This window comes from Phyllobates terribilis, unplaced genomic scaffold (assembly GCF_046119375.1).
Source record: "Phyllobates terribilis strain yellow unplaced genomic scaffold, ASM4611937v1 Scaffold_3__8_contigs__length_932513732, whole genome shotgun sequence".
Lineage (NCBI taxonomy): Eukaryota > Metazoa > Chordata > Amphibia > Anura > Dendrobatidae > Phyllobates > Phyllobates terribilis.
Window position 1 is genome coordinate 841,516,231 of NW_027362763.1, and position 24,339 is coordinate 841,540,569.

At 40.7% G+C, this 24,339-nt stretch overlaps 2 protein-coding genes across 7 annotated transcripts in view; one reads left to right on the forward strand and one right to left on the reverse strand.

The window, feature by feature from the left end:
• DZANK1 (double zinc ribbon and ankyrin repeat domains 1) overlaps positions 1 to 16,315 on the forward strand; it is a 72,314-nt gene extending 55,999 nt beyond the window's left edge. Inside the window, exons 17-22 of one of the 4 annotated variants that reach the window (XM_073672476.1) lie at positions 5,060 to 5,157; positions 9,123 to 9,203; positions 10,123 to 10,250; positions 11,827 to 11,901; positions 15,434 to 15,546; positions 15,797 to 16,313. In XM_073672476.1, coding sequence (XP_073528577.1) covers positions 5,060 to 5,157; positions 9,123 to 9,203; positions 10,123 to 10,250; positions 11,827 to 11,901; positions 15,434 to 15,546; positions 15,797 to 15,867 — 566 coding nt within the window. In that variant the 3' untranslated portion in view covers positions 15,868 to 16,313. Of the gene's footprint in view, positions 1 to 5,059; positions 5,158 to 9,122; positions 9,204 to 10,122; positions 10,251 to 11,826; positions 11,902 to 15,433; positions 15,737 to 15,796 lie in introns of those variants that run through there. The other 3 variants (XM_073672478.1, XM_073672477.1, XM_073672479.1) reach the window with 3 other exon arrangements.
• A 1,641-nt stretch (positions 16,316 to 17,956) lies between these two features.
• KAT14 (lysine acetyltransferase 14) overlaps positions 17,957 to 24,339 on the reverse strand; it is a 35,894-nt gene continuing 29,511 nt past the window's right edge. For 2 of the 3 annotated variants that reach the window (XM_073672484.1, XM_073672481.1), the window contains 3 exons: positions 23,132 to 23,307; positions 21,567 to 21,757; positions 17,957 to 20,782 (listed from right to left, as the gene is read on the reverse strand). In XM_073672484.1, the coding sequence (XP_073528585.1) occupies positions 20,609 to 20,782; positions 21,567 to 21,757; positions 23,132 to 23,307 (541 nt within the window). In that variant the 3' untranslated portion in view covers positions 17,957 to 20,608. Of the gene's footprint in view, positions 20,783 to 21,566; positions 21,758 to 23,131; positions 23,308 to 24,339 lie in introns of those variants that run through there. The other variant, XM_073672483.1, reaches the window with a different exon arrangement.

Sequence of the window (24,339 nt, forward strand, 5' to 3'; positions counted from 1 at the left end):
ATACAATGGGTACAGGCAAATCAAAGAAAACTTGTAACAATGTGTTTGTTGACTCGGGAGCTGGCGCCTTTCACATGACATTATTTCTCTTGCAGCACAAATATTGACTTGGGCATGGAGCAGGATAAGACCGTTCATGGAGAAACCACATAGTGGAATATGTTACACATAGAATAATAAATCCCAGAATTAGGATGCTATAACATAATACCCAACGGTTTATGTCCACCACCACAACCAGTTTTTTTTTCTTAAATAAAAAAAAATAAAGCAACTTTGCTATAGCGCTTCATGAGATTTTCCATGATTTTCCTTTTTCAGCTGCTATGCAAACTATGTCTTAATCATAACAAACTCTGTAGAGCGTGATCCTGAGGTCCTGCCTTCTCGTCATTTCTTCTATTTGTCCCCCACTTTGTGGTAGGTTAGCCAGACGTAGAGGACAGATAGAAGGGAGTAAAGGCTGCCATACACGTTGGACTAATGTCAATCAAACCCACCAAACTTGACGGGTTCAGCAGACAGTCTAATGCGTATTAAGGTGGAGCGACAGATGATTGTGGGGGAAGGGATAAGGATCTGGCTGCCAGAGATGTCTGACAGCGGCTCTCTCATAGAGAGTGCAGGTATGCTTAGACTAGTATGGAGGAGTCAGGTAACATGGCTGGCGGCTAAAGAATTGGCCAACAGTCATCTAAAGTGTATGGGGGTTCAAAGGGATTGTCCATGCTTGGGGTTCACTCTATGTGGCTGCAGACTTGTGAATCCTCACAGCGTGCAGTGTGCGCATTGTCAGAATTCTCCGGCGTTAGGAACAGGTGGGCATGTGACTGCAAGTATGTGATTTGCAAATACATGGTGACATGTCGACTAGATGTGTGCAGACTCACTCAATATAAGTGACTTGAGCGAGTCTGGACACATCTAGTCGGAATGTGCCCGGAAATATGCAGATCACATACTTGTGATCACATGGCCGCCTGCACCGGAGAATCCTGACAGCGAGCGTGATGCGAGGATTCACAAGTCTGCAGTCACATAGAGAGACAGCACACTTGTGCCCAAGCATGGATGGATAATTTCTTTAAGACTACAGGATCAGAATATGTTGGCTGTCATCATGGAAATATATAATTTTCAATTGGAGCTTTGGATAGAAATTGGTAAGAAATTTTTTAATACACACAAAGTTGCTTCATTTCTTTTTATTTCAGATGCTCTGAAAGAACAGAAAACAAATCAATGGAGCACAAAACTGTAAAGGGAATCCGTCACCACCAAAACCCAATTTAAACTAAACACATAGTCATATATGGGACTTATACCCTATAAATATCATACCATTACTGTATAAATCTATCTGCCCAGATGTTACCTGGGCAAGTCAGCGCTGTCAATCACCAGAGAGGCAGACAGCTTTACACAATTATTCCCATATGTTCAGAAGGGGAAGGGGTGTAGTGTTAGACACTTCAGTATAAATACAACACCAAGAAATTAAAAACAGACAGGGCAGAAAAAAACTACAATTAGGGCGCAGTTTCGCTGCTCGCTTCTTCCAGGGGCTTCTTCACACTCCCCCGGAAGAAGCGAGCAGCGAAACGGCGCCCTTATTGTACACTTCGCTGTGTTACCTCCCTCCTTTTTTGGAGGTGTTTTCACCCGTCGGGTGTGGGGAGGACACAGTTCTCTTAGGCAGATTCCTGACTCACCCCTTCATTAGGTAGTATACCATGAATTAATATATATCTGAGCAATATTTGCTGGGTGATTATTTAAGGTATCATCTGTCATCTAAGCATCATAGCTACTATAAGGGCATTTATATATCTGGCACTTTTTTGCAGGTATATTAGTAAGTAATTGCATATTACTATCCTTAACTAGTTTTCCCAGCGTTTTCAGTCAGTGCCACGATTGCTACAACCCCTGGCAAAAATTATGGAATCACCGGGCTCGGAGGATGTTCATTCAGTTGTTTAATGTTGTTGAAAAAAATCAGATCACAGACATGGCACAAAACTAAAGTCATTTCAAATGGCAACTTTAGGGCTTTAAGAAACACTAAAAGAAATCAAGATTAAAAATGTGGTACTCAGTAAGGGTAATTTTTTTCAGCCCAAACAGAGGGAAAAAATTATGGAATCACTCAATTCTGAGGAAAAAATTATGGAATCACCCTGTAAACTTTCATTTCCAAAACTAACACCTGCATCAAATTAGATCTGCTCATTAGTCTGCATCTAAAAAGGAGTGATCACACCTTGGAGAGCTGTTGCAACAAGTGGACTGACCTGAATCATGGCTCCAACACGAGAGATGTCAATTGAAACAAAGGAGAGGATTATCAAACTCTTAAAAGAAGGTAAATCATCATGCAATGTTGCAAAAGATGTTAGTTGTTCACAGTCAGCTGTGTCTAAAATCTGGACCAAATACAAACAACATGGGAAGGTTGTTAAAGGCAAACATACTGGTAGACCAAGGAAGACATCAGAGCATCAAGACCGGAAACTTAAAGCAATATGTCTCCAAAACAGGAAATGCACAACAAAACAAATGAGGAACGAATGGGAGGAAACTGGAGTCAATGTCTGTGACTGAACTGTAAGAAACCGCCTAAAGGAAATGGGATTTACATACAGAAAAGCTAAACATAAGACATAAGGTAATAAAGGGAATGGAGGGACTAGAATACCCAGAGAGGTTGTCAAAATTAGGCCTATTTACATTGGAAAAGAGAAGGCTTAGGGGAGACCTCATAAACATGTATAAATACATCAGGGCGCAGTACAGAGATCTCTCCCATGACCTGTTTATACCAAGGATGGTGACAAAGATGAGGGGGGCACACTATGCATCAGGAGGAAAGGAGGTTCCTGCACCAGCATAGAAGGGGATTCTTTACGGTCAGAGCCGTGAGACTCTGGAACTCTCTGGGAGAGGAAGTGGTGATGTCCAACTCACTTAATGAGTTCAAGAGAGGCCTGGACGCCTTTCTTGAGAACAATAAAATTACATCTTATGCTTAGTGATAGTTAATTAATCCAGGGATTTAATCTGACTGCCAGATTCGGGTCGGGAAGTGAATTTTTCCTCAATGATGTAAATTGGCCTATACCGCATGGGGGTTTTTTTGCCTTCCCCTGGATCAACGCTGCGGAATAGCTGCAGTGCACAAGAAATAGGCTGAACTGGATGGACGCTTGTCTTTTTTCGGCCTTATAAACTATGTAACTATGTAACATCATTAACACCTAAACAAAAAAAAATAAGGTTACAATGGGCTAAGGAAAAGCAATCGTGGACTGTGGATGACTGGATGAAAGTCATATTCAGTGATGAATCGCGAATCTGCATTGGGCAAGGTGATGATGCTGGAACTTTTGTTTGGTGCCGTTCCAATGAGATTTATAAAGATGACTGCATGAAGAGAACATGCAAATTTCCACAGTCATTGATGATATGGGGCTGCACGTCAGGTAAAGGCTCTGGGGAGATGGCTGTCATTATATCTTCAATAAATGCCCAAGTTTACATTGATATTTTGGACAGTTTTCTTATCCCATCAATTGAAAGGATGTTTGGGGATGATGACCTCATTTTTCAAGATGATGATGCATCCTGCCATAGAGCAAAAACTGTGAAAACATTCCTTGAAAGAAGACACATAAGGTCAATGTCATGGCCTGCAAATAGTCCAGATCTCAATCCAATTGAAAATCTTTGGTGGAAGTTGAAGAAAATGGTCCATGACAAGGCTCCAACCTGCTAAGCTGATCTGGCAACAGCAATCAGAGAAAGCTGGAGCTAGATTGATGAAGAGTACTGTTTGTCACTCATTAAGTCCATGCCTCGGAGACTGCAAGCTGTTATTAAAGCCAGAGGTGGTGATGTATTGGAGTGTTCTTTTGTGTGTTTGTTTTTCATGATTCCATAATTTTTTCCTCAGAATTGAGTGATTCCATAATTTTTTCCCTCTGCTTGATCTGAAAAAATTACTCTTACTGAGTACCACATTTTTAATCTTGAATTCTTTTAGAGTTTCTAAAAGCCCTAAAGTTGCCATTTGAAATTACTTTAGTTTTGTGCGATGTCTGTGATCTGCTTTTTTTCAGCAACATTAAACAACTGAATAAACATCCTCCGAGCCCGGTGATTCCATCATTTTTTCCAGGGGTTGTACAAAGCTGTCTGATCTCGCCCAGCGTGTTCAATCTACTTAGATAAAAAACGCCAAAATTGTATTCAGGGGGTAGACATTTACTTTTAAGAATTTCTATGCCTACATTGCAACCATTTTCTATTGCCTTTTTTTAAAAAATGATGCAAAGTTGGAAATAGTTTTTGTGTGCTCTTATAACAACCCGTGGCTTACACTCAGTAGGTTAGCAAGACGACAGCTGGGAATGAGGATGACTGCAGGATCAGACTACAGGATGGCAGACGTCAGAGAAAAAGAAGGGCAGGATACTTGTGAACCTGTGAGAAATGTCCGGCAGTAGCTGATTCCCCTCTTCCCATTGAACACATGCACGCTCATCTGTACCAAGCATTGCATATCTATGGGGCAGTGGAGCGTCGGCCAATAACCAATGAGGATGCATGGCTTCATAAAGGCTTCAGTATAAAGAATGAATATGTACTCATGGGTGCAAATACTTTTTAGACTTTTGATTTTCATGTTATTTTTTATATAAACAAGTGTTCTGTGGATTTTCATAACTCATCAACTTTTTGTAAAGTACCAAGGTCATTTGTCCAGGACATTAGTGGGGGTCTCTGCTGCCATTCTGCATATATACTGCACCCATAACACCACACGTGAAGTGACGGCACACACTAAATAAGACCTGGATGGCAGATCACATACTGACGGGTTCTCCTGAGAGTTTATTTCTAGAATTGGTCATCATTTAATCATGATTATGATAAATGATTAATCATCATTTAATGTGAACTAAAATTTGCCTGACGATTTTACTGGCAATTAAGTTCTGTGGCTGCCACCATTATAATTATGTACCATTATTGTATAATACTCGTGTATATCTTGCAGCCAGTGAGGACCGGCTGAGCGCCAGAAGCAACAATGGGAAAGGAAAACGGTTCAAGAGGAAGAGCAGAAAACCTCTTCAGAAAGAAGACCGACTCCCGGTATGTGACAGAACGCAGGAACTAAACAGGGAAGGTCCTAGTACCCTGTTGTGTAACTCTGTGCTGCCTGTTTAGTCCACCATTCAGATAGTTGGGCATTGACCAAGGGCCCAGGACAATAGCGGGGAACACACTCCCCCACCTAGAAACTACACCATACACTTGTATGGGACGTCAGAACTCTTCTTAAAAGTAGGTTCGCACTATGTTATCTTCCGACTGTGTAGTCAGCCAATGATCTGTCGATAGTAGTGGTTGGGTGGGGAATAGAACTGGGGAGACAGAGGCTTTGGAAGTGCTTTGACACTCCCAGAGCATTTAAGCCTCATTTGCATAACGATTTAAACAGTGATTTAAGTGTTGCTCAGGGAAGAACAGATTGAAAATTCCAGGCATGGATGACATTATCTTTCAGAGAGCAACAAAACCATATAAACAGTTTGGGCAGGTGGATCCTGCTGACAGAGTCCCAAGAATCAATGGGCAATCTTTTTTAAGGGTTGTCTCATGTTCCTTTCTTCAGTAACACACCACTCCTCTACATCCCAGTTGCCTGCTTGCCTGAAGATTGACAGTTGGGGGCAGCAGAATGGCTGAGCTGGTGGCCTCAGCTGTGTGCCATCCCATATATCAAGCCGTGGAAGCTTTCCTTGTGCAGCATGGGAGAAGTGCAGGGGCCATAAGGCTTCCAAGTAGAGCATGCAAGCTGAATAGAAAACCGCTTGAAAGCGTGCACCACTTGCCTAAGAGACCAGGCACCTCAATGGCCTACACTTCTTAGAGTATTTTGTAGCATTGTGTTCCATATAAAATGTTGATTCTGAAAAGAAACAAAGGGTTTTCTGAGAAATCTGTTGGGGTGTACTTATTTATCCTGAGCACGGTGTTTGTGTGTGTATGTATATGTGTATGTATGTATGTGTGTGTGTGTGTGTGTGTGTATATATATATATATATATATATATATATATATATATATATATATATATATATATATATATATATATATATATATATATGTGTGTGTGTGTGTATATATACAGTAGAGACCAAAAGTTTGGACACACCTTCTCATTTAAAGATTTTTCTGTATTTTCATGACTATGAAAATTGTACATTCACACTGAAGGCATCAAAACTATGAATTAACACATGTGGAATTATATACTTAACAAAAAAGTGTGAAACAACTGAAAATATGTCTTATATTCTAGGTTCTTCAAAGTAGCCACCTTTTGCTCTGATGATTGCTTTGCACACTCTTGGCATTCTCTTGATGAGCTTCAAGAGGTAGTCACCGGAAATGGTCTTCCAACAATCTTGAAGGAGTTCCCAGAGATGCTTAGCACTTGTTGGCCCTTTTGCCTTCACTCTGCGGTCCAGCTCACCTCAAACCATCTCGATTGGGTTCAGGTCTGGTGACTGTGGAGGCCAGGTCATCTGGAGTAGCACCCCATCACTCTCCTTCTTGGTCAAATAGCCCTTACACAGCCTGGAGGTGTGTTTGGGGTCATTGTCCTGTTGAAAAATAAATGATGGTCCAACTAAACGCAAACCGGATGGAATAGCATGCCGCTGCAAGATGCTGTGGTAGCCATGCTGGTTCAGTATGCCTTCAATTTTGAATAAATCCCCAACAGTGTCACCAGCAAAGCACCCCCACACCATCACACCTCCTCCTCCATGCTTCATGGTGGGAACCAGGCATGTAGAGTCCATCCGTTCACCTTTTCTGCGTCGCACAAAGACACGGTGGTTGGAACCAAAGATCTCAAATTTGGACTCATCAGACCAAAGCACAGATTTCCATGGCTCTAATGTCCATTCCTTGTGTTCTTTAGCCCAAACAAGTCTCTTCTGCTTGTTGCCTGTCCTTAGCAGTGGTTTCCTAGCAGCTATTTTACCATGAGTGCCTGCTGCACAAACTCTCCTCTTAACAGTTGTTGAAGAGATGTGTCTGCTGCTAGAACTCTGTGTGGCATTGACCTGGTCTCTAATCTGAGCTGCTCTCTAATCTGAGCTGCTCTCTAATCTGAGCTGCTGTTAACCTGCGATTTCTGAGACTGGTGACTCAGATAAACTTATCCTCAGAAGCAGAGGTGACTCTTGGTCTTCCTTTCCTGTGGCGGTCCTCATGTTAGCCAGTTTCTTTGTAGCACTTGATGGTTTTTGCAACTGCAGTTGGGGACACTTTCAAAGTTTGCCCAATTTTTTGGACTGACTGACCTTCATTTCTTAAAGTAATGATGGCCACTCATTTTTCTTTACTTAGAATTTGTATTATGGCAGGAAAAAAGCAACTAACAGTCTATTCAGTAGGACTATCAGCTGTGTATCCACCTGACTTCTGCACAACACAACTGATGGTCCCAACCCCATTTATAAGGCAAGAAATCCCACTTATAAACCTGACAGGGCACACTTGTGAAGTGAAAACCATTTCCGGTGACTACCTCTAGAAGCTCATCAAGAGAATGCCAAGAGTGTGCAAAGCAGTCATCAAAGCAAAAGGTGGCTACTTTGAAGAACCTAGAATATAAGACATATTTTCAGTTGTGTCACACTTTTTTGTTAAGTATATAATTCCACATGTGTTAATTCATAGTTTTGATGCCTTCAGTGTGAATGTACAATTTTCTTAGTCATGAAAATACAGAAAAATCTTTAAATGAGAAGGTGTGTCCAAACTTTTGATCTGTACTGTATATATTATTTACAGCGGATTAAATAAGTGTGTATATATATATATATATATATATATATATATATATATATACAGTACAGACCAAAAGTTTGGACACACCTTCTCACCTAATGGCAGTCAGGCTACCTCTGGCGAGCACATGGAGGGCAGTGCGACCCTCCAAAGAAATACCACCCCACACCATTACTGACCCACTGCCAAACCTGTCATACTGAAGGATGTTGCAGGCAGCAGATCGCTCTCCACGGCGTCTCCAGACTGTCACGTCTGTCACATGTGCTCAGTGTGAACCTGCTTTCATCTGTGAAGAGCACAGTGCGCCAGTGGCGACTTTGCCAATCCTGGTGTTCTGTGACAAATGCCAAGCGTCCTGCACAGTGTTGGGCTATGAGCACATCCCCCATCTGTGGACGTCGGGCCCTCATACCACCCTCATGGAGTCGGTTTCTAACCGTTTGTGCAGACACATGCACATTTGTGGCCTGCTGGAGGTCATTTTGCAGGGCTCTGGCAGGTCTCCTCCTGATTCCTCCTTGCATAAAGTTGGAGGTAGCGGTCCTGTTGCTGGGTTGTTGCCCTCCTATGGTCCCCTCCACGTCTCCTGGTGTACTGGCCTGTCTCCTGGTAGCGCCTCCAGCCTCTGGACACTACGCTGACAGACACAGCAAACCTTCTTGCCACAGCTCGCATTGATGTGCCATCCTGGATGAGCTGCACTACCTGAGCAACTTCTGTTGGTTGTAGAGTCCATCTCATGCTACCACAAGTGTGAAAGCAGAACCAACATTCAAAAGTGACCAAAACATCAGCCAGAAAGCATTGGTACTGAGATGTGGTCTGTGGTCCCCACCTGCAGTACCACTCCTTTATTGAGTGTGTCTTGATAATTGCCAATAATTTCCATCTATTGTCTATTCCATTTGCACAACAGCATGTGAAATTGATTGTCAATCAGTGTTGCTTCCTAAGTGGACAGTTTGATTTCACAGAAGTTTGATTTACTTGGAGTTATATTCTGTTGTTTAAGTGTTCCCTTTATTTTTTTGAGCAGTGTATATATATATATATATACATATACATATACATATACATACATACACAGCACTGTATAGATAATAGATATAATAGCTAGAGATTAAAATGATGCAACTGAACAAAAAATATTGATTTACAGAGGAAACAGATGATATATTTAGTTTAACATAAATGAACCGGCATTTTTATATTTTCAATACAATGTTAACACTTGAATACTTGACAGCCTGAAGATCGCAAGCTTCTTAAGGAAGTTGGTCCTAAAGGAGAAGGGAAGATTTCTGCTGTAGAGGAGCTCTTGGATGAGGTATATAGAAGGAATGCATACGCTAACTTATAAAGCTGGAAATACAGAGGCAGTTTCTGCTACTGTGAGGCTGATTTATTCACACTGGCATTGTGCACAGCATGCTTAAAGAAGCTGTCGACTACTTTAATATTTATGACCTATCCTAAGGATAGGTCATCAATGTCTGATCGGTGCACATGGCACCCCAGCACGGCTCAGTATACAGCGAGTGGTGTAAGCACGCCATGGCTGTTTGTCTGATGGCCGAATCTGCAGTGTATCAGTGTCTCTGCAGTACATAGTCGGAGTTATGTATAAATGTTTAGGACGTGGTATGGGTTATATTGCTTTGTAAATGATGAAACTGAAGACTTTTTTTTTCCACTTTCTGATCTGAGCACACACTGCCTCATTACAAGGGAAGCGATCATCAGAAAATGAAATATTGTTTAAAACTGTTTTTTGTGTTACATGTATTTTTTTAAAAAAATGTTGGCAATGTTTTTCTTTTCCTTTCCACCATTCACAATAGATTTTGTCACTGTGAACCCTGCCCCCTCTCCCCTTCACAATGACGTTTGCACAGGTTCATTAGATACCTCAGTACAAAAAAAGAGGGTCTGGGTCTGACCATTGTGGCTATGTACATATGTTGTTTCCTGAAGTTAGAGTCTAAAAATAGCCCCAGTGGTCAGTGTGAAAATTGCAAGATTTTTATTTTTAATACAGATTGTGATATGAAAAAAACAAACAAAGGATATGAAAAATATTTAAAAAATACATTGACACAAAAGCATGAGTTAAACAATGGGTCATTTTATATTGATAGCTTCCCTTTAAGTGTCAAAGGCCAGATTTAGAGGTATCAGCTGTACTTATGATTCAGAAAGCTGATATTCCAATCTCCTTGACTGTTGTAATTTACCATTGCATTCAGGGAGCAGATCCTAACTGTTCTAATAATGAAGATCGTCCCGTACTGACTGTTGCCGTTCTGAATGGACATCATAAAGCTGTACCAGTCCTCATACAGAAAGGATCAGATATAGACCAGCAATCTGGACCGTAAGCGCTTATCCCCCTACTTACACTTTACTTACATCACAGAAAAACTCCAAAACTTATTTTCAGATTTTCTTCTGTTTTGCTGATTTATTATTTTACAAGGAACTACTGAGAACCAGTAAATGCATTATTAAGGGGCAATAAGTGCACCGATTCCTCGGCTATGAAGCTGCAATCATGGAATCAATGGTGCTATATAAATAAATAATAATAATAATGAAGCTGCCAGGCAATGGAAACCTTTCCTAGGCATACATATAGTAGTTGATCAGGTGCATCAATTTTCAATTCTATTCATATTATTTCAATAATTTTATAATATTCCACTAGTGACCAGTATTGATGAGCGAACATGCCCGGATAAGGTGTTATCAGAGCACGCTTGGGTGCTGACCAAGTATCTTCGGTGTGCTCGTCAAACAGGTTTGCGTTGCTGCGGCTGTTCGACAGCCGCAACACATACAGGGATTGCCTAACAAACAAGCAATCCCTGCATGTGTTATGGCTGTCTAACAGCCGCAAGACAGGCAGCCACGACACATGCAGGGATTGCCTAACAAACAAGCAATCCCTGCATGTGTTATGGCTGTCTAACAGCCGCAAGACAGGCAGCCATGACACATGCAGGGATTGCCTAACAAACAAGCAATCCCTGCATGTGTTGTGGTTGTCTAACAGCCTCAAGACCTGCAGCCACGGCGACGTGAACATATTTTTCGAGTACGCCGAAGATACTCGGTTACACCTTATCCAAGCACTTTCGCTTATCACTAATGGTTTTGTAACCTTTTCCACCATGATGAGTATCAACTCTGCTTCTGAGGTTCTCAGACATCTCCTTAGTTTATGCCATGATACACTACCACAAACCTGTATTGTAAATATTAAACTTTGATAAATTCCTGTTTAAAAAAAAAAAACAACAGGTCATACGCTTACACCCGATTGTCATCTTATTGAAAACACCGGACTCTAATTTGCCCTTCACATTTTCTGCTAAGCCTAATAGTTAACAAACCTTTGCCACTCACAGACACCTTATGTTGGGTCATTTTCCTAATTTAAAAAAGAATATTTTTGACTCATTAGATTTGGTTATTTACTTTTAGGACTTGTGTGCAAATATAAATGTAGTTTTTGGTCCAATTTCTTCTTAAATATGGAAAATTCTGAATGGTTCATAAACGTTCAAGCACCATTGTACAATGCAATCTTATGCATTATTGCCTCTTTAATGGAAGCCTCCTCTGAGCCTTTGATGATAGGTTTGACGGGAAGAATAGCGCTGCATACAGGGTGGTTCTTTCTATGAAAAAGACAGAACCTGATGGAGTCCAGTTTAAATCATTGATCTGGTGGTCTCCAGCATTTGATATATTCAAGAAATCATTGTGGCTTCCATTATCAAAAGAAGCCACAAAATTACTGAAAAGCCTTCTATTGAGATAAAAATGGAGGAAATTTGATTTCAATACAAAATTTTAATATATCATGTATCCCATTTTACTCAGAAAACTGTGCTACATCTTGGAACTTAACATTGTACCCAAGTGAAATATCTAATTTTTCCTTGCAGAAACAATAACACTGCTCTACATGAGGCTGTCCTACTTGGGTTGGAAGGAAAGAAATGCATCGAAGTATTACTGGGGTAAGGATTGTTATTACAGTTCTAAAGAGCAATCTTTAGGACACATTCACACGATCAGTATTTGGTTGGTATTTTACATCAGTATTTGTAAGCCAGAATCAAGAGTGGAGCAATTAGAGGAAAAGTATAATACAAACACGTCACCACTTCTGTATTTATCACCCACTCCTGGTTTTGGCTTATAAATACTGATGTAATACTGAATGTGTGAACGTGGCCTTAAAGGGAGTCTGTCAGTACAAAATGACTGTTCAAGCCAAGCACAGGTGCTAAGTGCACTCTTGGCATGGCCAAGCTGTTCAGTGTACTTTCTCATCTCTTTGTTTTCCCATCTGTCTCCCGCCTTCTTTCACTCTTGTCAAGCCAGACGTATCCATCAAAGAAGAGGCGGGCAGAGATAGATATGGGTGGAAAGGTGCATTGAATGGTTTGGCCACACCAAGGGTGCACCAAGCAGTTGTGCTTGATTCAAGCAGTCATCTTGTTTTAACAGACTCCCTTTACACTAGGACAGAAATCTTCAGGAATAGAATCCACCGTGACATTCTCCTAGGTGGACATATAGCTTTTGCTGCTGACCTTCCCAAGTAGTTTGTAAACTTTGTGGCCTTTCATATTGTACAGAGATATGAAAAAATATATATACAGATAGATAGATATATTAGTGAACGTACTTATTTCTGATATTTATGTATTTAATAAAGACTGTTTTTTATTCAAGCTACTCCTGTTTTTCTCCTGGTTCAGATAGATAGATATATCTCTATATTTTTTTTTCACAGTACTTGTATTTTGGGTGTGGTTTTGTAGTAGGGAATTTATGCTATTTAAGTCGGCATAGATTTCATTGTGTGAACCCAGTTAAATGTACAGGAGTGTTCAAAATAATATCTGTGTGTTCAAAAACAGGAGTTAAGCATAAAATCTTTATACTAGTTTTTATTTCCATGCATTGGGAACATTGCGCACGGTTTTCTAATTCATAACATGATGAGAAATGTATATAATTTTTAACTACTTTACAGAAATTAAAAAATGAACATTGGGCTGTTCTTAAAAACAGCAGTGTCTGCATTTGTCTTTACAAACCTCTTGTGCGTAATCGCCGCCATTGACTTGCATTGAACCACATAACATCCGCATGTATACATATATGCATGCGGATGTTATGCGGTTCAATGCGCGGACGGTACCCGGGTCTGGAGAAGAGGAGACTCTCATCCGACCTGGGTACCATTAGTAAAAAAAGAAAAAAGAATTAAAACGTAAAAAAATAAAGAAAACATTATACTTACCTCTACGGATTTTTCCGCAATGATAATCCGCAGCGGAAATTTCCGCAGCATGTGGATTATCATTGGGGAACATGGCAGACACCTTAACAAGCATTTTTAATGTGTTTTCGCCGCGGAAACGCATTAAATCCGCATCGTGGGCACATAGCCTAACAGTTGACAGGTGTCAGAAGTTGGTTAACTGTATGTGCAACATAGATGTGAAGCAGTTCTAAAAAACCTGTGGTTATACAACTAAATATTAGGTTAGTGATTCACAGGAATGCTAAATCCTCAAAACAAAAAGTACATATTGTGAGTTTGTAAAGACCTCTACAGACCTCTACGGTGGCCCCCGGTCTCCTCTCCGGTGGGGTGCTCCGTAATCGCGGCGAAATCGCCGCCATTGACTTGCATTGAACCACATAACATCCGCATGTATACATATATGCATGCGGATGTTATGCGGTTCAATGCGCGGACGGTACCCGGGTCTGGAGAAGAGGAGACTCTCATCCGACCTGGGTACCATTAGTTAAAAAAAAAAAAAAAAGAATTAAAACGTAAAAAAAAAGAAAAAAAACATTATACTTACCTCTATGGTGGCCCCCGGTCTCCTCTCCGGTGGGGTGCTCTGTCCTCTGCGTCCCGAGGTGTTCTCAAAGGGCCTGCGGTGACGTCATTTAGTCATGTGATGGTCACGTGACCACTGACGTCGGCGGTCGTGTGACCTGTCAGCTGACTAAATGACGTCAACGCAGGTCCTTTCAGAACACCGCAGGATGCCGATGACACAGGACCCCACTGGGAGGAGAAACGCTCAGGAAAAATCTGCATCAATTCTGCATTGTGGGCACATAGCCTTATTCCAGCCTAGGATGCTTTGACTACATCCCACAATTTTTTGCCATTTGCTGGCTTTGTTTCAGAAACGGCATTTTTGATGTCGCCCCACGTGTTCTATTGGATTAAGGTCCGGGGATTGGGCTGGCCACTCCATAACCTCAATTTAGTTGGACTGGAACCAAGATTTTGCTCATTTACTAGTGTTTTTAGGGTCATTGTCTTGTTGAAACACCCATTTCAAGGGCATATCCTCTTCAGCGTAAGGGAACATGACCTCTTCAAGTACTTTAATATATGCAAACTGGTCCAGGATCCCTGGTATGCGGCGGCAAATAGGTCCGGCACAATAGAAAGAGAAACATGCCCATATCATGATGCTTGCACCATCATGCTTCACTGTCTTCAGAGTGTACTGTGGCTTAAATGCAGAATTTGGTGGTTGTCTGACGAACTGTCTGCGGCCCTTGGACCCAAAAAGTACAATTTTACTTTAATCAGTCCACAAAATGTGTCTCCATTTCTCTTTAGGCCTTTTGATGTGTTTTTTCGCAAATTGTATCTGCTTCAGCACATCTTTTTTTATAACAGTGGGACTTTGCAGGGACTTCTTGCTAAGAGATTAGCTTCACACAGGCGTCTTCTAACTGTCACAGTACTCACAGCTAACTTGAGATGGTCTTTGATCATTCTGGAGCTGATCATTGGCTGAGCCTTTGCCATTCTGGCTATTCTTTGATCCATTCGAATGGTAGTCTTCCATTTTCTTCCACGTCTCTCTGGGTTTGCTTTCCATTTTAAAGCATTGGAGATCATTTTAGCTGAACAGCCCATCATTGCCTGCACTTCTTTAGAAGTTTTACCCTCTCCAATTAACTTTTTAATAAAAGTACGCAGTTCTTCTGAACAATGTCTCGAACGACCCATATTTCTCAGGCTTTCAAGGAGAAATGCATGTACAACATGTGCTGGCTTCACCCTTAAATAAGGGCCACCTGATTCACACCTGTTTCTTCACAGAATGATTTACCTCATTAATTGAACTCCACACTGCTATTATTTTTAACACCCCCTTTCAATCAGTTATTCATATACACAGACTCAAAAACATGCAGATCATGAATGCTGAGTCTGTTCATTTTTTTTAGAATCTACTGCACCAACTGGTAAATTGTTTGACATGTGGTCATTTATACCAAAAACAGTGATTAATCTGGTTAGATATTTTGGACTGCTATTATTTTGAACACTACTGTAGGCGCTAATCCAGATTGCATGTCATAACCTTTGCAGAATTCCTGGATTTTCAAGGCTAGATAGATTCACGCCTTTGTGATCTCCGAGAGTGTTTTCACATATGAAGTCTCCTACGATGTGTTGAGGAAATATTACTATCATTTCTTATTTTTGTTCAGGTGCAATGCAAGTATTAAAAAGAAAAATGATAAAGGGATGACCGCCTATGACTTGGCCCTGAAGAGCGGAAATGACCAAATCTCCTCACTTTTTGCCTCCAAGTTGGGGCAGGGTATGTTGGACAAGCTCACCAAGCCAAAGAACATCAGTCTGGATGTGTTCTGATCAGAGATTTCAAATGATGAACCTATCTGCTCTTTTTCTAATCATGATTATTTTATCCAGAAATGATCTGCCTTGATTCCATGCAATATGCATTTGGTGCCTTTCTATTCTGAATAAATGTGTGTAATTTGTTCTTACCTTGCTGCTGTGTGGGCTCAGTACTAATTCTTTGCTGCGAAATTGTCTTGTGTCTTTAGAAGAACAACCCTGGAGTGAGATGAGCTGCCAGGCACTCAAGTGGAACGGGTCACTTCCTCTTACATCTTGATCAATACATGCCTCGCTGACCACTTGAAACTAATACATGAACCTTTATATCCTATGACTTTTCAACCCAATTTCCTTACTGGCTGCACTTCCCATTAAATAAAACAAGAAGTCTCTAAACATAAAGGTCCAAATTCATCAAGAATGGCGTTTTACCTGCCAGTGAAGAGTGGGCTGGAGTAAGATGCACCAAGTTCATTTAGAAGAGTGTTCTTTGTAATGAATTTAATGCACCACCACAAGGGATGTATATTTCTGATGCACTTTTTTCCACTTTTGTGGCGTGAATTAGAATGAATTTGTTATTGCAGACTGTGAGCCCTCACGGGCTGGGTCCTCTCTCCTTCTGCACCAGTCGGTGACTTGTATTGTTCGGGATTATTGTACTTGTTTTTTATTATGTATACCCCTTTTCACATGTAAAGCACCATGGAATAAATGACGCTATAATAATAATAATAATAATAATAATAAATAATAATCTGCCCTCGATCACGTTCCCTTAAGGTAAATCTCTGACCACTTTTCAAAAAGTAGGTGAAGCTAGTCAAGATAGGTGAAAACCACCAAAAGTCAGCATTACTTTGTTTAAATACGAGGTGGGCAAAAAGTTTATGACACATCAAGCAGTTTTAAGCCAGAAAAATGGTGTACACTATGAATTGGTCCCAACATGTTCTGATTACATAACAGGAAAGAGCTCCTTAATATGTCAATATACTGCTATATTACGGGTTTCCAAGAATAAAAAAGAAACTCCGAACATTAAAAAGTCTTACACTGAATCTGTCAGTAGGATCAGCCCTCCTAAGCCGTCTATATGGGCATGTAGGTCATAGGAAGCTGAATAACATGGTATCTGCGATCTGATGTCTTATTCCAGAGAAATCAACGGTTGTAAATTAGCTGTTAAGATTTAGGGACAGGACTAGTTGGACAGACGGGTGCTTGGCAGCTTCTCCGGCCCACTCGCCTGGAGTAACAAGTCTCTACCTATACAAGTGTATAGGGAGAGAACTGTTAGTCACTGGCAGCGGGTGGAGAGAAGCCGCCGGGGACCCAGCCACGCTGGAGAGTAGTCAAGCAGGTCCATGGCAGCTTCTCCCCACCCTCTGGCAGCGGCTTTTAAAGTGTGTTTTTCTCTGAAATGCCGCAGCGTTTCAGAGTCAAACATACAAAGCTGACATTACGCAGCCAGTGCCTGATAAATGCTGCCCGGGAATCAGGGAGCATGTATTAGCTGTCCGGTTCTCCTTAAATGCAAAAAATGACATTTTTAATATACTTTAGAAATCTATGTCACAACTGCTGGTCCCCGGCCACATACGTTTACACTCCTGCGTGATGAAGTATCATCCATATCACTATGTTGGACATGTAGCATCGCATGATTATCCAGCCAGCTCAAGTGACAGTCATCACACAGAAGCGGAAACAGGATGCCCAAACAGCAGCAGTGGGAGAACAATGAGGCATTTTAGGTACATTCCCACAATGAGATTTTGGTGAGTTTTTAATGATGTGTATTTTTGAAAAAAATGCAAGAAACTTAATGTGTGCAGAAATGGTGAAACATTAAAAGCTCAATTTTGAGCAATTTTGAAATGTAGAATAAATGGAAAATCTAATAAAATACCTCAAGTAATTCCAACATTTTAGCAATAAAACTACACTAATGGACTCTTCAACCCCTTTAAGGCTGTAGATTGGCTGCTGAGACCCAATCAGTGAATTTTTTAAATTTTATTATATTTGTCTATACAAATAATTGTGCCATCCTTTTATGTGACCACACAACTCCATATTCTGCTCCCGTTCTCCATGTGCTGCCTTCATAAGTCATCGTCTTCCCCCTTTGAAACATTGAATACTTTTGTTATATATCTAAAATCAGAGGTATAATAAGGGGACAAAGCAAGTAATGCGATCCCTATTATAGATCAGTACGACATGGCTCCTGAATCTTTTCATACATCCACACACAAAAAAAAAAAAAAAAACGTTTCGCTACATCATAAATCTCTATTTTTTGGTCCATTTCTGAATGAAAAAGATGCACAAAACGCACAATGAACCACAAAAGCCGAAGGTTTTACAAAAGTAAACAAATTAATTTATTAACTTTGAACACAAGTCCCCAAATAAGAGGACATTTCATCAACATCCACAGCGAATGTGTCTGTAGTAACATGGAAATGCTTGAAAGTGGCTCCCACTAAGATAGACGATCGTAGCTAGGATGGTGGAAGCCCACTCTGGCCTAGACTGGCCACCAGAATGGAGGGATGGTCTCACATGTGTGTTGTTGCTTCATTCAATCTTCAGCAGTCCCACAGACATTGAATAGAGCATGAGACCTAAGACCAGCGTCCTTGTAACTAGTCGGGAGTCTCTGCAGACAGAAAACCCCACTAATCTAGCTATTATCGCCCATCCAATGTACAGGTGATAACTTATAGGAACACTTTTTAGGTTTTTCACAATGGACACTTGACCCAAGAACTTGAATTGAAATGAAGAAGCCTCAATCGATTATTCATAAACCTCAAGATTAATAAATATGACAATCAGGTCTATGTCCAGAGTAAAATCCCACATATGCAGTAATATTTTGAACCTCATAAAAAAATGACCAATCACACAATATTCTGCACTTACGTACTACATTAGTTTTAAATGTAGTCTGGGCTGGGGTGCTGGCTAGTAAAATAAAAATCTTTAAAACATGAATCAGCCATGAAAATGCAGTATGATACTGAAGCCCACAAGACTAAAAGCAGGAGACTGAGCACTAAAGCCACTGGCTAATTAGCCAGGACAAGTCTGCTGGGACGTCTATTCTCCCAGACCAGTCCCGGCCTCAGGTGCTGCAATGACACCATTTTGGCATATTTGACATCTTCTTCACTGTTCCCCATCATAACATCAGGGCAGGAGCTCTTGAGCAGGTGCACAACGTCCTGCGCTCACGTTATAAGGAGGGACAGTGAAGATGATGTCAGTCAAGCCAAGAGGGCATGATTACATCACCCGAGGCTGGGACTGGTCTAGGAGAATAGACACCCGCTGGACTAGTCCTGGCTATTTAGTGACAAAGCAAAAGTTTTTTTGCCAGTTTTCTCACACCACACACTTTATTAAAAACATGTGAACAGGGCTCTATGATTTTGGTGGCAGTTTTAGGCCCTTGCAAAACCTGACAGGTTTCCTTTAATAAGAGGACTAATAATACAGTGTTTTATCAAAACTACAGCACGGAGCCCAGCAAGTGATAGTGTTGAAATCAGGGTCTCTGCTCATACTTTATGAAGCCCCCAGATTGGAAAACAAAAACCTAATTCCCATTAATTGTATTGAATTGTATTCCCAGGATTTTCAATTAGATGGTCTATCCTAAGGTTAGGCTATCAATCTTCATAATCAATATGCGCTTCCAACCTCTGGGACCTCTATGGATGAGCAGAAGGGGCAGCATCACTCATATATCCAGTTATGTGAATTTATATTCTATGGTGCTAATTCAATGCAAATTCAGCCTGGATCAAGCTGTTGGCAAACAGTCACATTAGTTTGGCTCAAACAGACAACATTTCCTTATATTGAGAATATTCACATAAATAATCTGTTGTAGAGACAAAACATAAAAATGTGCCATGTAATCCCATCTAGGTTCTAGCCATAGATATACCTAAATGGGTGCTTGTGATAATGGGGGAACTTCTTTACAACCAAATCATTACATGGAAATTGGCTAATAATAGCCATAAAATATACAGGTTTGTAGCCCCCACTAACTATTACTATATGGTGGTGTACAGATGATCAGCCTATTTTCTGCAACTTCATATCTGCCATAGCACAAATCTTCAATTCCCCCATAGAAATAGAGGATTAAATATCAGGTTAATAGGATTTACACAGCGATGTACATATCGGCCCCCTAGACGCAGAAAGAGGTTGCCAACATCTTATGTTGGAGAAAAAAATAGAATAATTATGGCTGCAGGAACGGCCTCGTCAGTGAAGGGTCTCGCCAGTGAAGGGTCTCGCCATAATTTTACTATGTAGTTCATGTAATTTGTGGGTTTGGCAAAGGAAGGAAATAGCAGATTCACACCTTATGAGGAACGTGCAATGTCAGCTTAGCAATAAGATATATATTTTTTTGTATTGTTTAACAAAATTGGTTTCCAAATAAATTGTTCTACAGGTCAATAATCTGCTGCGTCTACTGAACAATTCACGTCAGGCACAGTATCAGATGCTGCTAGGAAGATTGCAGAGAATAACCGCTGTCCACGCGAGAAATCCCAGCAAGAGAAGAGCTGTACCCGTAAGGGTATGTTCACACAGAGTTTTAGTAGGTGTTTTTTTTCCTGAAAAAAAATACATAGTTTAAAAAAAAAATACATATTTTTCATGTAGGTTTTTGAAATTTTTTTTCCGTTGCATTTTTTTTCTCCTTCAGTTGATTCAATAGTTAATTTCGGAGCAATTTTACTTCCCCGCTGAAATGATTAGGAAGCTTATTGAAAGAGCATTTGAAGTGGTTTTTCGTGTGGATTTGGAGCAGATTCTAGATTAAAAAAAAAAAACTGAGAATATTCCCTAATGCTAAAAGCAGTTGTTTTTTTTTCCAATTTGTTACACAGGCCTTGAGGCCACTGCTGCTTCAAAAATGTCCTAAACCATTTTTGGTGATAAAAAGCAAAAAACCAAAGCCATCATGGTCGTCCATGTGATCACCTTCTTAGCCGCAGTGAAAAAGCGTGTTTACATTCCTTACTGTCTATTGGAAAGTACTTGTCGTAAAAATCTAAGACGTACTCTTCAGTCTTGAATCCAAACTTCTGGTAGAGGAGCATTGCCGGATTATTGGCAGAAACGTGTAGGGTCACATCTTTCCCCATGCAGGTCTGTCGAGAAGGAAAACAAAATGTAAGGAGCTTAGATTTTAGATGCAGAAGAAACCTTTATTTCATAAAATAATAATTTAAGTGGCAGAAAAACAGAACAGATCCAAGACATTTATGGCATAATCAACAGCTGCATGAAAAATCTAAATAATCCTACTGCACACAATGATTATGGAAAACATCAAGGCGGGTAGGATTACAAGCAGAATGCAGCAAAGGGTCCTGGACTATTATACCCTGGAAATACCCTAACTCACCCTGTATGCCTGGACCCCTTACATCACAATACTGGCCCTAAACCATACTGCTTTTCCTACATGCTGGCCCTAAATCATACTGCTTTACCTACATGATATTTTTCTGTTCATAAAGGACTACGGATGGGATGAAGAACTAGATAGGGGCTAAAACGTTGTCTGCATACTCAGTCAGTGCTTGTAATGAAGTATATAGGACTCTGGGATCTCAATCAAGTCAAGAGAGAACAGCCCAGTGTGACTCGTCAGAGAACTAGAACCGCCCCTATGACTCTTTCCCGAAAATGTGAATATAGTGTGAACAGGGCATCAGACTTAGAGAAAATGTTACCACGTTGTCTTCAAGAATCACACTTTCACTTCTCACTTTTTCAGGTACGTCTGATATGGTCTTGAGGCCACTTCTTCTTTCAGAAGGTTTAATATATAAAGATTTGTTGTGCCTAATGTGTCAGTCAAATTTACAGTGGAATGTAGACAATCTGAGTTCTGACGAACATGGTACCATCATAAGACTCATTGGTTACCTGAATAAGGTGGTAGATCATAAATGTGGCTATGCCAGCTCGCCTCCATTCCGGATGGACAAACAGAAAAGAAATATAGGCCTCGTTGTATTTGACATCGGGCACCATGAAACCAAAGGCAATAATAACCTTTTTGTAAAGGACCACCACACTGAAATCCGGGTACTGCAAACACTCCGAAACATCAATACCTAGAAATATAAGAACGTGTCACATCATCATTCTGATTAATGAGAAACTCGCAGTTTATACAAATTTTTTTTTTCATGTCATAGTGATATGTCAAAAATGTGATCAGTGGATGTTTGGGTGCAGATATCCCTCAAAGATCACTAAGGCGAAGGGGCAGAAGGGCTCAGCTGGGCAGAAGTCATCAGAAACAAATAGTAACAGAACCCTTTAGTTTTAGTGATTATTCCCAGCATCTAGATCTTTGATGATCAAAACTTCTGACATGCCATTGTAACAAGTCAAAAAAGACGCTTTAGGCCATGTTCATGTTGTGGAAACTTTCCGCTGCAGATTTGGTTACAAATCGGCAGTGAATCCCCGGTAAAATCAGCACATGTTACCTGTGGATTTCATGGTGTATTTAGTTGTGGATTTCACCCTACAGCAGTTCACTTAATTGTATGGGGTGAAGTCTGCTATGAAAATTAGCAAAAGAATCCGCAGCATACTCACAATGTAGTTTTACCCACAATGTATAAATTGGGCTTTGAAAACCCAGTCACTTGTACTGTAGTGTAAATTGCTGTAAATTTGCATTGCAAGTCCTAAATGTGTTAACACAGCATTAAAGAAGTTGTCCACTACTTGGACAACACCTTGTCATACCCCACGCTTGGCCTCGATAAAAAAAAAAAAAAAGCTTATACTCACCTCCCGTGCCGATGCTGTTCCCATGGTGTCGGCACTCGTTCTCCCCGGGGCTCCCGTGCTGCTGTTGTTGTGACATGTGCTCAGTCAGCGCTGGTGTTACTGTCCCCACCTGTCGAATTGAACATGAAGAGGAAGACAGATCAGCTGCAGCCCGGACTTTCTATTCATGTTCAATTCGTCCAAAGGCGGAGACAGTGAAACCAGCGCTGATTGGGAGCCTGGGTCACGTGTCACAACAACCGCACGGAAGCCCCGGGACCGTAAGTGCCGACACCGTGGGAACAGCGCTAGCACGGGGGGTGGGAATAAGCTTTTTTTATGTTATCGGGGCCAAACATTTAGTTCAAGGAGTTGTCCAAGTAGTTGACAAACCCTCTAAGGGTTTGTGGCCTAAGACCCCACCAATCAGTTTATAGACCCCTGAACAATGCACAGATCAGGGGACAGGAGCGCACAGCTCAGCTCAGCTCATATAATGCAATGCCTTTCCTTGTATAATATTTAAAATATGTCACCTTCAATAGACTTCAAAAGTGCCCATTACCAAGGCAAACTATGAACAAACTTTGAGCCAGCAGGAGATACTAAGAAATTTGAGCTCAGAATCACAAGAAATGCAAATGCACTTTTGTAAGCTTTAAAAACATGAGTATCAGAATATATAGGTTACATTGCTTCCTTACCTGGCCAGAAAAATTCATGGCATATGGAGTTTATTGTGGGGACGTGGCCTGGTCGGACATAGCTATAGTCAATGGGGGACTGTGGTTCTGCTTCCCAGCTGGGATCATTTCTGTGGGCATAAGCCCTGATTTGTGCCAAAAGCTGCAGTCTACACGGTTTGGTCTCATAGTCACGTCTGATAGAGAAAGAAAGAAAAATCGATTAAAAAAAAAAAATAAATAAATAAAAAACTAAAATAATACTGCCTTTCTTCAAAAACTTTGCACTGTCCAGATGCTAAGTACATTTGTACAATTGCTCTCTTATTACGGCACAATTTACAGTCTACATCCAAAGGTTTGTGAAGGAGTATAAAAAAAGTCTATATTTTTGCCAAAAAATAGCACCTCTTTTGGCCATGGGCCCTGTTTGATATTGTCGCTCATACCCATTTAAAGGGAAACTGTCAGGGCAGGAAAATGACATTTTTTTTTTTCAATCATGTTACAGGATCACAAGAATTTTAAAAAAATTGTGATATATTTTTCCCTCACACATTGTTTTAGCCCCAAATTTTTTCATTTTCACAAGGTTAGCATACCCCATATGTGGTCGAAAACTAATTTTGAGGCACAGTGTAAAGCTCAGAAGGGAAGAAGCGCCATATTGGAGTTCAGATTTTGCTGGACTGGTTTGAGGGTGTCATGTCACAATGGCAGAGCCTCTGAGGTGCCAGAACAGCAGAATACCCCCGTAAGAGACACCATTTTAAAACTACACCTCTCAATGAATTCATCTAGGGGTGCAGTGATCATATTGACACCACAGGTGGGTCACAGGATTTTACACCATTGGGCAGTTAAAAAAAAATAATTACATTTTTACCACAAAAATGTTGTTTTAGCCCCAGATTATAAGTTTTCACACAGGAAAATGGGTAAAAATGTCACTAAAAATTGTCTCACAATTTATGCTGAATGCAGACATACACCTTATGTGGCTGTACAGTACTGCTTAGCCACGCGGCGAGATTCAGAAGGGACGGAGCGCTATTTGCCTCCTGGAGGTCAGATTTTCCTAGAATAGTTTGTGGACTCCATATATAGAGCCCCCAAGTGCTAGAAGAACAGAATCCCTCCTCAAGTGACCCCATTTTGGAAATTATACCCCTCATGGAATTTATATACAGGTGTAGTGACGACTTTGACTCCATTGGTGTTTTCCAAAA